The sequence below is a fragment of the Hypomesus transpacificus genome, chromosome 13 (genome assembly GCF_021917145.1).
Source record: "Hypomesus transpacificus isolate Combined female chromosome 13, fHypTra1, whole genome shotgun sequence".
Taxonomy (NCBI): Eukaryota; Metazoa; Chordata; class Actinopteri; order Osmeriformes; family Osmeridae; genus Hypomesus; species Hypomesus transpacificus.
Genome location: NC_061072.1, coordinates 13,417,392 through 13,429,664, shown reverse-complemented (window position 1 = coordinate 13,429,664; position 12,273 = coordinate 13,417,392). Strand labels below are relative to the sequence as shown.

The window sequence follows — 12,273 nt, the reverse complement described above, 5'->3', positions numbered from 1 at the left end:
AGACAGATGGCCTGTCCTCACTGTATCCAGATATAGAGACAGACAGATAGGCCTACAGACCCAGGGCCTGTCCTCACGGTATCCAGATATAGAGACAGAAAGATAGGCCTACAGACCCAGGGCCTGTCCTCACCGTATCCAGTGGTCCTCCCAGAGCTGGTACTCAGGGAAGATGGCCGGGGAGGTGTTGCTCCTCTCATGCTCCTTCCGGGCCTTCTCCATGGCCTTTTCATAGCTCTCCTGGGCCTGAACACACACACACACACACAGAGTGTTATCTAGTCTGCATAACACAGCCTGAATAGAACACTCACACCACCTCTGACAGGTATTGACCCCCAACCCTCCGTCCTGAGTCACGTGACCAGAAGAGCGCCGAGCCGGGGCGGGAGCCTCACCTGCTCGAAGAAGCCGTGCTGCTCGTACGCGATGGCGGTGGCCGTCTCGGGGAACTTGCAGCGCTTCTGCCAGAGCCCTGCCCACATGTCCTCCTCCTGCAGGAGGGAGTACAGCTCCGCCAGGGAGTCCAGGATCTCCTGGGAGGTTGGGAGAGGAAGAGAAGGATCTTACCAGGCTGCCCACCACATGTACAACCCCCCCCCCCCTTCCCCCACTAAGAGAGACCCCGGCTGCCTGGAAGGACACACTGCCCCCGCTGTGTACCTACCTGCTGGGGGGGCGTGATGCTCTCCTGCTCGTAGAAGTCGGTGCTCTGCTTGGGCTTGCTGTGCAGGCTGAGGCCCTTCTCGAAGGCCTGTTGCTCCAGCATGAGGGTGGAGCGCAGCCACAGGTTGTGGGTCTTGCCCAGGTACTTGAGCACGCACGGCCGGATGGGGATGGGGGGCACGCACTGCGACATGGACTCCACGAAGCAGTTGAGGGCGCTGGGCTGGCAGTCCCTCTGAGACTGGTGGCTCCCACTGCACAGGAAGGGGCTCATCTCCCCCGACAGGGCCTGGGGGGGTGGGGGGAGGCAGGCAGGGACAGGGGGGCAGGGAGAGGGGTGAGAGGGGGGGATGAGGACAGGGGTAGGGGAGACAGGGAAGGGGGTAAGACATCTGCTCAAAAGGACAGTACCAGTTGACACAGCATGCCATACAGCATCTTTTCCAGCCCCCTAATGCTCTTCCTTCCACAGAAATAAGCGATCAGTCAGCGGATGCAGTGATTATGCTGTCTGCTCAATGTCCCCCATTGACTCATGACATGTCACTTTCAATCCCACCGCCATTTGTTGACCGAGCTACATCTTAATTACAAAGCAGCCATCCGTCACCACGGCAACGTGCGCTCTGGTGGGAAAAGAACATAATCCAGCCATTTAAACACCATTTTATCCTCAATTTTCTCTTTGGAATTGATTTCCTCTCTCGGTGACCTAAGAGAGTGTACGTCCAATTAGCGCAGAGTGTGAAAGCCTGACCTATTTATGGCCGTGTCCCTGTCCTGGTGTGAAAACAGGCTTATCAACACGTCTGTTTCCCGTTCCAGTCTTTCTCAGCCTTAACAGCTCAATCACTTGAGATCAGGACTCAACAAGCCTATAAACACCGCCAGGCATCTGCCTCGTTAAGCTCGTTAAGTTTTTCCTTTTTATTCGGCATAAATGAATTGGCCGTCGTTAAGCGCCACAGCGTGTTTTCTGGCAGGGAAGGAGACGGCCAAGGTCGCGCCCACTGCATGACGCCAACAGGACACGTGCGGAGTCAGGTGGAGTCTGGGAGTACTTACGTGTTGCTGTCGGTCGGACAGGATCTTCCAGAGGCGGGGGAAGAGCTGGACCCAGGTCCTCTCAGCCAGGGGGGTCGAGATGTGACACAGCTGCACCAGGGCGTTCAGCAGAGCCCCAGTCTGACATACACACACACCCCATCTTTAATCACAATGACTACAGAGGTGAACATATCCATAGGAATGCATCCTGACTGCAGCCTGCAATCGAGACAGGTGGCAGAGGAACAACTGGGGGATGAGGAGGAGAAAGGAGGGAGCAGGAGGGAGGAATGGAGAGCACAGGGGAGGAGGAGGGTCTAAGCGGCAGAGAGGAGGGGAGGGGAGGAGGATAGGGGAGGAGAGGAGGGGAGGAGAGGAGGAGAGGAGGGAAGGAGGGGAAGAGGAGAGGAGAGAAGGAGGGGCTCACCTTGACCTCTCGGAGAGAGTCCAGGAACTTGTCGTGGCGGTTGGTGAGCATGTGCAGCTGGTTCCCTGCGTCTCTCTCTGCCTGCTCCTTGGTCTTGGGCAGTGCCGTCTGGTCTCCCGGCGCCAGCTCGATGTCTATCTCCACATCCTGCACAAACAAACACTCCAGTCATTACACATGCTGGAGGGGCTGAAGGTCGGAGGAAAGAGTCCGGAAGTATGAGCAGCATGCTGTGGAAGGCTGCTGATGGGATCATGGGTTGGCCTCAAATGTCTCCTTTATCAGTGTGGTGTGGTGTGTGTGTGTGTGCACCTCACCTCCTCCTTGGTCTCGCTGTTCTCGCGCTCGCGCGGCTCCTGCTTGATGTGCGTCGCCATGGCGAAGGCGGCGCGGTCGTGGCTGTCGGCCAGGTTGATGACGTGTGTGATGGACGGCAGCATGGAGCCCTGGCAGCTGGTGCCGATAATGCTGTTCCGCTCACACACAGCCAGCAGCAGCTGGAGGAGACAGGAAGACATCAGATCACACCAAGAAGAAGAAAAAAGGAAGTATTCAATCACATTTATATATTTTTTTTTACTTCAATCACGCACATCAAAACAACCCGCTCCACCCACCATTCCAAGATACAGTGCCCTCCAAAAGTATTGGAACAGTGAGGCCAATTCCTTTATTTTTGCTGTAGACTGAAAACATTTGGGCTTGACATCAAACGATGAATGTGAAACCAGAGATCAACGTTTCAGCTTTTATTTCCAGGTATTTACATCAGGATCTGATGCACAAATTAGAAAATATCACCTTTTTGTTCGAACCCACCCATTTGTCACGTGAGCAAAAGTATTGGAACATATGACTGACAGGTGTGTTTTGTTGCCCAGGTGTGTCCTATTTCATACATTATTCAATCAATAAATACCACTGAATGTCTACACTCAGGTTCAGATTGGGTAAGATAGGTTTTGTCTATGCAGACTGTATTCAGAGGTGAAAACAACATGAAAACCGGAGCGCTGTCTTTGGGTGAAAAACAAGCAATTGTGAGTCTTAGAGAAGATGGAAAATCAATCAGAGCCATTGCAGAAACATTGGCCATAGCCAGTACAACCATTTGGAATGTCCTGAAGAAGAAGAAAACTACTGGTGTACTAAGTAACAGACGTCGAACAGGTAGACCAAGGAAAACATCAGCAGTTGATGACAGAAACATTGTGAGAGCTGTAAAGAAAGACCCTAAAACAACTGTTAGTGAGATCAGCAACAACCTCCAGATGGCAGGAGTGAAGGTATCACTATCTACTGTTCGCAGAAGACTTCATGAACAAAAGTACAAGGGCTACACCAGAAGATGCAAACCACTCATTAGCAAGAAGAATAGGAAGGCCAGGCTGGAATTTGCCAAAAAGTACAGAGATGAACCTCAAAAATTCTGGGACAAAGTTTTATGGACTGATGAGACAAAGATTAACTTTTACCAAAGTGATGGAAAGGCTAAAGTTTGGAGAAAGAAAGGAACTGCTCATGATCCCAAACACACAAGCTCATCTGTGAAACACGGTGGAGGTAATGTCATGGCTTGGGCTTGCATGGCTTCTTCTAGGACGGGCTCATTAATCTTCATTGAGGATGTAACACATGATGGCAGCAGCAAAATGACCTCGGAAGTCTACAGAAACATTTTGTCTGCCAATTTAAGGAAAGATGCAACCAAACTGATTGGCAGAGCCTTCATCATGCAGCAAGATAACGACCCAAAACACACTGCCAAAACAACAAAGGAGTTCATCAGGGGCAAGAAATGGAAGGTATTAGACTGGCCAAGTCAATCTCCAGACTTAAACCCTATAGAGCATGCATTTTACCTGCTTAAGAGGAGACTGAAGGGAGGAACCCCACAAAACAAACAACAACTGAGAGGCTGCAGTGAAAGCCTGGGAAAGCATCAAAAAGGAAGAATGCAAAAGTTTGGTGACGTCAATGGGTCACAGACTTGCTGCAGTTATTGAAAGCAAAGGATTTGCAACTAAATATAGTAGATAAAAAAAAAAAAAATAGTCTTATTCACTTAAATATGTTTTAAGTATATCTGTTCCAATACTTTTGCTCACATGACAAATGGGTGGATTCAAACAAAATGTGATATTTTCTTAGTTGTGCATCAGATCCTGATGTAAATACCTGGAAATAAAAGCTGAAACGTTGATCTCTGGTCTCACGTTCATTATTTGATGTCAAGCCCAAATGTTTTCAGTCTACAGCAAAAATAAAGGAATTCGCCTCACTGTTCCAATACTTTTGGAGGGCACTGTAGGTCCTGAATGATTGACAGGGTGTCAACCAATTAGTACACCCCCCTCACCTCAGGGGGCCAATCCCCGCCCGCCCCCCTCACCTCAGTGGGCCGATCCCAGCCTGCCCCGCCCTCCTTCCCTCCCGCCCGCCCCCCTCACCTCTATACACTGCTTGATCCAGAAGTGGCTGCCCATGGCCTCCCAGTTCTGGGAGCAGCACATGTACAGCAGCCTCTCGTACACGCGGCGCTTCATGGACGTGTCGAACACCTCGAAGAACTTGGCCCTGATGAGGGGCTGGGCACAGCGCAGGCCAGACAGGAAGGCGGGCTCCAGCTTGGACGTGATGTCGCTGCCAGACAGGCTCTCGTCCCTGGTTGGCCAGGCCAGGGGGTAACAGGCAAATCAGGATGGTGGAATAGTCACTCGTTGCTCTCACAATAAACAAAAGCACAGTCAAAGCGACAGATATTTCGAAGAATGTAATCATAACATATGTGTAAACACATTGATGCCTTGAAGACGCGTAGCTAGGAAGGTCAGTGGGGCAGAGAGAGATGAGGAAGAAAAGTGATGTCGTAAAGCTGTTTCTCTGAGGGAGAGGAGCAGCTGGAAACATCAAAGCCTTTCTCCTTAAACAGCAGTAATAACCAAGGCCATCATTTCTACATCATTCTACTACTTGGGAATGGGCCTCGCGGGTCCTCTTCAAGAGAATAGAGAAGGGGGGGGGCAGGTGTGGCTGTGTAAGAATGCAGGGGGCCACCTCAAACCTGTGGGTGCGTGTGTGTGTGTGTGTGTCACAGTGAGGAACAGCATCATGTCTAGCGGTGGACTAAAGAGTTTGGCTCCATTCCAAGGTCAAACTCTCTTCTTGTTCTCCCCCTCACCTCCCTGCCCTCTCCTCGTCCCACATGCCCCCTCCCTCCTCCCTTTCTGTTTGGTAAGTGCTACACTTAGGGCTCCTCTTGTCTAGGCCCCCAGCCAAAAACCCACTCCTTTAATGCTTTATTTCTGTCTACACCTCCTTCACTCTTTCACTAAATATTCAATTTCTCTCTAGCTCTATAACTGTGTATGTGTGTGTGTGTGTGTGTGTGTGCGCACTCTCACTCATTCCCTATCTCTTCTCCCCTCATATAGATGGATAGTGTGTGTGTGTGTGTCCACACAGCTGGCCAGGTGATTGATGAGGGCGATTACCTGTAGACGTAATTAACGAGGTCCAGGAACTGGGCGTTTAGCTCAAGGTCGTCAGGGAAACGCTTCTCGATGTAGGTCATCATCTTCACCAACAGGATGGACTTCTCTCTCAGGTTAGGCATCTGGTGGAGGAAGGGAGGGGGGGGGTAGAGACAGAGAGAGATAGATAGAGAGAGAGATAGAGGAGCAGGGGACATGAAGATGAGAGAGGGAGCAGATTGATTTAGTCCATTTATCTTTAAAGCATCAGGAAGAGAGTGTGAAGCACCTTTGCTCCTTTCCTCCACCCCTCCTCTCCTCATCTGCTCCCATCAACCCATCCTCTCCTCCCTAACTCTTCCACCCCCCCCCCCCCCCCCATCTCTTCTCCCCACCTTCGCCGGGGAGGAATCCCCCTGCATCCTCTCACCTGATTGGCTGCCATGGGGGAGTTGTTCTTCACCCACTCCTCCACGATCTTGACCACGGCCCGCAAGATCTTGGCGTCGGGCGACTTCTCGATGAGCGAGGTGAGGATGACCTGGATGAAGTTCTTCCTCATCTCCATGCTCATGACGGACAGGCGGGTCTTCACCAGGTCCAGGCTCAGCATCACCAGCTCGCTGGTCACTGCGGGCGGGACAGCTCAGGGGTCAAGGGGCTTGAAACCGCATCATCGCTGGGAGTCCATCGGGACATGGTTGGAACCCCCCCCCCTCCTCACAGCCACCCTGCCGGATGTGACCTCATTCTGCACTCTCGTTACCATGACACTCTGCCCTGGTTTTGGTAATCACTATGGATTGGGCTTTTTCCCTCCACAGAGAACACGGTGTCATTAGGAAGCTAAACACTCCTTAACGCCTCACACACATTGCCACTCTGGAATGTTTCAGCGAGTTTGTGTGTGTGTGCGTGCGTGTGTGTGTGTGTGTGTGTGTGTGGAGGAACAAGGACAGGAGGTCCAGGGTCTGGAGTCTGGCATGCACTGAAAGCTGTGTTCCCTGGTCCTTCACACAGGGGACAGCTAATCTTACTGGAAGAATCGCCAGACGACCAGAGGAAGCACAGGGTCCTGCCCGACAGCACAGTATCTGCATTCAAGCTCCAACAGTGGCTGACCTGCTTTGCGGTCTCTATTCCAAGCAGACACAAGACGCCAGTGTGCCAGTCTCAGCCCGAGGCACTGGCTTGGACAATGCTGGGAGGACACCGGAAACTAAGAAACACTCCCTCTGGGACTGGTGTACCTGGCCTGAGTGTGTGTGTGTGTGTGCTTGAGAAAGATAATGTGTGTGTGTGTGCTTGAGAAAGATAATGTGTGTGTGTGTGCTTGTGTGTAAGCGCACGTGTGTGAGAAAGATAATGGGTGTGTGTTTGTGTGTGAGCGCGCGTGTGTGAGAAGGCTAATGTGTGTGTGTGTTGGGAACCCCCAGTGAGATGTGGTATCTGGCTTGTGGATCTGCCTGACCCTCAGAGCCATTCACAGGGCTGTAGAGGGCTTTGTAGCCGAGCTGAGATAGCGGGATATCTGAGCTACTGGGTGTGTGGTGGGGATGTAAACCCTCCCCCCTCCAGCCGAAATGTCACCAGGCAAGTTCAGGTACTCACACAGGACAGTGTGTGTAGTGTGGGCAGACAGAACTGGGAGGGCCGGTAACTGGAGTATGTGCAGACCAATGCAGTGACCTCAGTCTCTCTCTCACACTCACACACACACACACACACACACACACACACACACACACACACACACACACACACACAGAGAAAGCAGGTTACCTGAGCCCAGCCTTACTGGGAACTGGTAAGGTATCTACTGGGAGAGCTGGTGAGGCTGAATCTGTAGGAGGGGAGAGCAGGTGTGTGTGTGTGTGTGTACCTGTGCTGGTCTCTGTGGCTCCAGGGTTGGCCTGCTGAGGGCTCAGATGTTCCCGGACCATCTTCTGGAGCGAGCGCATGAACACCGATATGAGCCGGTCGATGTAGCTGGAGTTATAGCTACAGGCAGACTTCAGGATCATCAAAGTTCCTGCAAAACCCAGAGGGGAAGGGGGGGGAGTATCACTTTAGTCATGATCCTCACACTGTTTTAGTCAAGGACACACACACACAGCAAGTTTCTATCTGTGGGTGGGGCCATCTGGTTTGTGAGGTGCAGTTGAGCCGCAAGGACACAGGAGAGAGTCTCTAAATAACAAGAGTTCCTGGTATACTGAGAGGAGGAGAGAGGGATGAGAGGAGAGAGAAGGGGGAGAGAGAGAAGGATGAGTAATGGCTTCCTCAGTTCATCTCCCTGGAGACGGGAGGGGGGGGGGGGGGGAGACAAATGCGGGAGGTGTCACCCAGGGCCAGACACATGTATCAATACAGCCTGGATAGGAACTGTACCCTAGCACACACACACAGACCCACACACAGCCCTTACAGAACTCTACCCCCTAGGCACAGGACAGGAAGTCAGCCCTATTGACTAGGGCTGTCGTCCTGGGCAGCCTGTATCCAATAGCGTGAGCTCTTCGATGGCCCTCCATTTGTCACCGTGGGCCCAGAGATGCTGCACTTACTTAGACAGAAACATGGAAAAACTGCCATCGCCGTGTAAATGGAGAGTTATAGCTTCATGTATTAAAAATAAGCTACAAATTTCTTTTTTTTTTGCTGGGACTGGCATCTGGCTGTATTAAATGTGATATTTGGAGAAGGGGGTGAGAAGGGGTGAAAAGGGAGATTGTGTGTGTAACAGATCTGGTCCCTAGACGCCCTGCCTCTCTGCCGAGCCATCTCTCTGAGAGGCCAGATGCTAGCCCTGTGCTACAGGCTGGAGACGCACTCACAGCCTCGGCTGGAGGCAGGGAGACCGTGTGTGTTAGTTTAAGTTACTAAGCGTGAGGGGGGAGGGAGAGAGGGAGAGATATGGAAAGGGGTCTTACCAAACAGCTGGGTAGGGTTAGCACTGCTAGTGGTCTTCTCATAGTTGGTGAGGCCCTCGTAGATGACCTTTCCAACGGCAGCATACAGGCACTCCAGCTCCTCGTACTTAGACGCCACGGTGGAGGTACCTGAGAGAGAGAGAGAGAGAGAGAGAGAGAGAGAGAGAGATCACTTCAGAGGACAGTAATGGTACTGACAGTAATGGTACTGACAGTAATGGTACTGACAGTAATGGTACTGACATGCCCACAGCCTCTGAGTGTGTCAGTCCAGATATGTGTGTGTGTGTGTGAGAGTGACTCCACATATGTGTGTGTGTCGTCCAAACTCACTGGGCTCAGTGGGGAAGATGCTCATGAGCCTGGACAGCAGGGAGTGGACGGCCCGGAGGACCTTGGTGTTGCTGCAGGTCATGCAGGCGGCGATGCCCCTCTGCAGGGGCTTAAAGTGGGCCAGGATGGCCGGGGACTGGAGCACCGTCAGCAGGAAGCACAGGATCTCCAGGCCTGTGCAGATGTTGGAGAAGTTGGCCTGGGCTGGCTGCTCCTGGAGGGGGGAGGGAGAGAGGGAACGACAGGGAGAGAGGGGAAGGAGGGTTAGGAAATGATCGAGGTGGCGATGGAGAGAAACAGAAGAGGGGGAGAAAGGAGAAAGAGAGAGCTTTGTCACATTAGAAAATACAAGCCAAATCAGTATACACAACACTTCAACAAAACCCTAGAGATTACCAGCAATTACAGAACCATGACCAGAAGCTGTTGTTAAACGTTGTCTAAACAGTCATCGACCCCCCCACAGCAGCGGGGGGAGGTTCATCTGATAAAGATTAGAGCTAATCTAGACAGATCCCAGGGCTAATCCAGCCTAATAAACAAGGTGACTCATGTGATAAGGCTCTGACCTAACCTGGGGACAATCAATCTGAGTTTCCTGAAACAAAATGGAACCTGGTCTCAGGGGGGCGGGGAGAAGGGTGGGTTGTGTGTGTGCATTCATAGTTACTCCATGCCCCTTTAGGTGTGTGTGCGTGTGTGTGTGTGTGTACCAGCTCCTTAATCAGTGACAAGGCTGAAGAATGAGATCATACAAAGCAAATCTAATTTAGAGACTTGTTCATTAGACTGGATAAGGCTGTTGGCCAATCCCGCTCTGTCCCTGGGGAGCGGGGCTCAGAGATTTGGGAAGAGAATAGGTCTGAGAGGAGGAGGAGAAGAGGCGAAGTGGGGGGAAGAGGAGAGAAGAGGGCGGAGGGGTTGCAAAACATTTAAGCTGCAGTCAGACAGACAAGACACGCAGCTCAGCTGAGATAACCTCTGGAGAATGGGACGGAGAGTGGGTGAAAATGAGAGTGAGAGAGAGTGGGGATTTGAAGAGGAGGATAACAGGTGGGAGAGGAGGGCAGTGCAGTCCTGGTGGACTCCAGTTATCTCCCTGCTGTCATTATTTAGTCATTAACTGCCGCGCCGCCTCCAGTCACCGTCTTACAGATAAGAGACAAAAGTGCTGGTCCCCAAAACAGAGGCAGACGCCACGGGCAGGATGCTGGGCTGAGAGAGAGCGAGTCGACTGCCACACGGAGCTCTGGGGGCCACGACACAGACACACGGCTGGAGTGGAGCCGCAGACAGCTTGGAAGAGGAGGGCCTCCCCCCAGGACAGCACACACACCAGGGGGAACACACCTGGAGTGTGTGCTGTGGTCCTGGAGAAACAAGGCCCAGGGAGATACAGGGCCAGGACAGGAGAGCACAGCGGAGCAGAGGAGGAGAGGAAGAGAGGAGGAGAGGAGAGAGGAAGAGAGGAGAGCAGAGCACAGCGGAACAGAGGAGGAGAGGAGAGCACAGCGGAGCAGAGGAGAGCAGAGTGGAAGAGAGCACAGCGGAACAGAGCAGGAGAGCAGAGCGGAGCAGAGGAGGAGAGGAGAGCACAGCGGAGCAGAGGAGAGCAGAGCCGAGCGGAGCAGAGGAGGAGAGAGAGGAGAGGGGCCCGTCTTACCACGGTCATGAGCAGCTTGTCGAACCACTGCAGTTTGAGCTCGGCCCTGGGCCACATGTCAGGTCTGAGAGCAGTCTTCATCAGGCTCACGCAGCGCCGCGACAACAGCTCTCCTGGGGAGCCTGCCACGCTGGTGCTGTCATTCACCTGAGGGGGGGGAGCAGGGAGGGAGGGGCCTCATCATCATCATCATCATCACTGTCACCATTTCCACACCAACATCCTCATCAGCCTGATTGTAACCACCATAACTCTGGTCCCATCACGGTCGTATTAGGTATCCCATGCATGTCCAGGGGTCTCGGTCCTGTGTGTGTGTGTGTGTGTTTGTGTGTGTTAAGATGGCAGACGTCCCCTTGTGTCGGTACAGGCTGTCTGGTGACCCCTACAGTCTAGTCAAGGTGACAGCCTCAACACAACCAAGGACAGCTCTGTCACTGTGTGCAGGGGACAGCTGTGTTTGGAACAACCAGAGGGCGCCTGCCCTGCTCAAATCTGTCTGTGTGTGTGTGTGTGTGTGTGCATGACTGTCAATGGTGTCCTATGTAGACCACTGAGACCAGGTGGTCTGGGGGAGGCGTGTGTGTGCGTGTGTGTGTGTGTGTGTGTGTGTGTGTGTGTGAGTGTGTGTGTGTGAGTGAGTGTGTGTGTTACCTGGCAGGCGATCCTGATGAGGAAGTTGACCACGGTGTCAGTGTGTTGCTTCTCTACAGGCTTGGTGAGCAGGGTCTCTGTGCCTGGCATGGACTGACTACGGCCAAACACCTAGACGCACACACACACACACACACACACGTTGGTACCATCTTAAAGCATGCACAAATACATTTAATATAACAATTCCAACCAGAAAGAGTGGAGCAAAGTGTGAGCAAAAAGAGATGGAAGATGTAGTACAGCCTGGCTTCACAGACCCATATCAAGTTACTACAACAAACCTCCATCGGGGGGGAGAGCGAGAGAGAGAAAGAGACAACAACAAAGAGCCAGACAGGGGGCAAGAGAGAGAGAGAGATAGAAACAGGGAAAGGGAGGGGGTCAGAGGGAGGTGGAGAAGAACAGAATCTCCATTGAGAGGTTGTATCAGCTGGTGTATCAGCTGGTTCAGCCCCAGGTCTGCTCTGCCTCCTTTACCGGTGGTTTGGGTGCTGTTACCGTGGACACGGCGCCGGCAGCGGTGCGGAACCTCTTGGCGTCCGGCCCGGGAGTGGCGGCGGCGGAGGAGGAGGAGGCGGACGAGGAGGAGGAAGAGGAGGAGGAGGCAGCGTCCATGGAGAGGCCCCTCTTCACCCCAGCTCCTGTCGCCGGGCAGGAGCCCTCTCCAGAGGGGGCGGGGTCAGCCTCAGACTCAGGCTGAGGGGGGGGAAGGAACCCATCATCTGTCATGACACCTTACAGCTCTACTGGGAAGCAGTGAGGGGAGTAGTGATAGGAGTGTAGAGTGCACGCGCGTGTGTGTGTGCGTCTCGCCTCTCTCACCTGCTGGTCCTTGATCCTCTGCAGCTCCCACTTGATGACGACCTCGGCCAGGTCCACGGCCAGCTTCCTCTGCTCGATGGTCACGCTGGGCGTGAAGCCCAGACGCTGCATGGCGCTGATCATGTGCTGCACCAGGTGGTGCCTGACTGGGTAGTACACCTGGACGGGGCGGGAGAGGAGAGGGGGCGGGGCAGGTTACAGAAGAACAGCAGAGACGTTCTAGGACGCTCGATTCTGAACCGGCGACTATTA

The 12,273-nt window shown here is 53.1% G+C and overlaps 1 protein-coding gene across 1 annotated transcript in view; it reads right to left on the bottom strand.

Annotated features, from left to right (window-relative positions):
* Positions 1 to 12,273, bottom strand: part of LOC124475382 (transformation/transcription domain-associated protein) — a 54,935-nt gene that overhangs the window by 20,687 nt on the left and 21,975 nt on the right. The window contains 16 exon segments of the mRNA XM_047031939.1: positions 134 to 246; positions 399 to 536; positions 668 to 955; positions 1,732 to 1,851; positions 2,141 to 2,287; positions 2,458 to 2,637; positions 4,591 to 4,804; positions 5,635 to 5,756; positions 6,044 to 6,243; positions 7,496 to 7,645; positions 8,547 to 8,675; positions 8,880 to 9,093; positions 10,543 to 10,689; positions 11,197 to 11,307; positions 11,698 to 11,895; positions 12,022 to 12,180. Of these exon segments, the coding sequence (XP_046887895.1) occupies positions 134 to 246; positions 399 to 536; positions 668 to 955; positions 1,732 to 1,851; positions 2,141 to 2,287; positions 2,458 to 2,637; positions 4,591 to 4,804; positions 5,635 to 5,756; positions 6,044 to 6,243; positions 7,496 to 7,645; positions 8,547 to 8,675; positions 8,880 to 9,093; positions 10,543 to 10,689; positions 11,197 to 11,307; positions 11,698 to 11,895; positions 12,022 to 12,180 (2,630 nt within the window).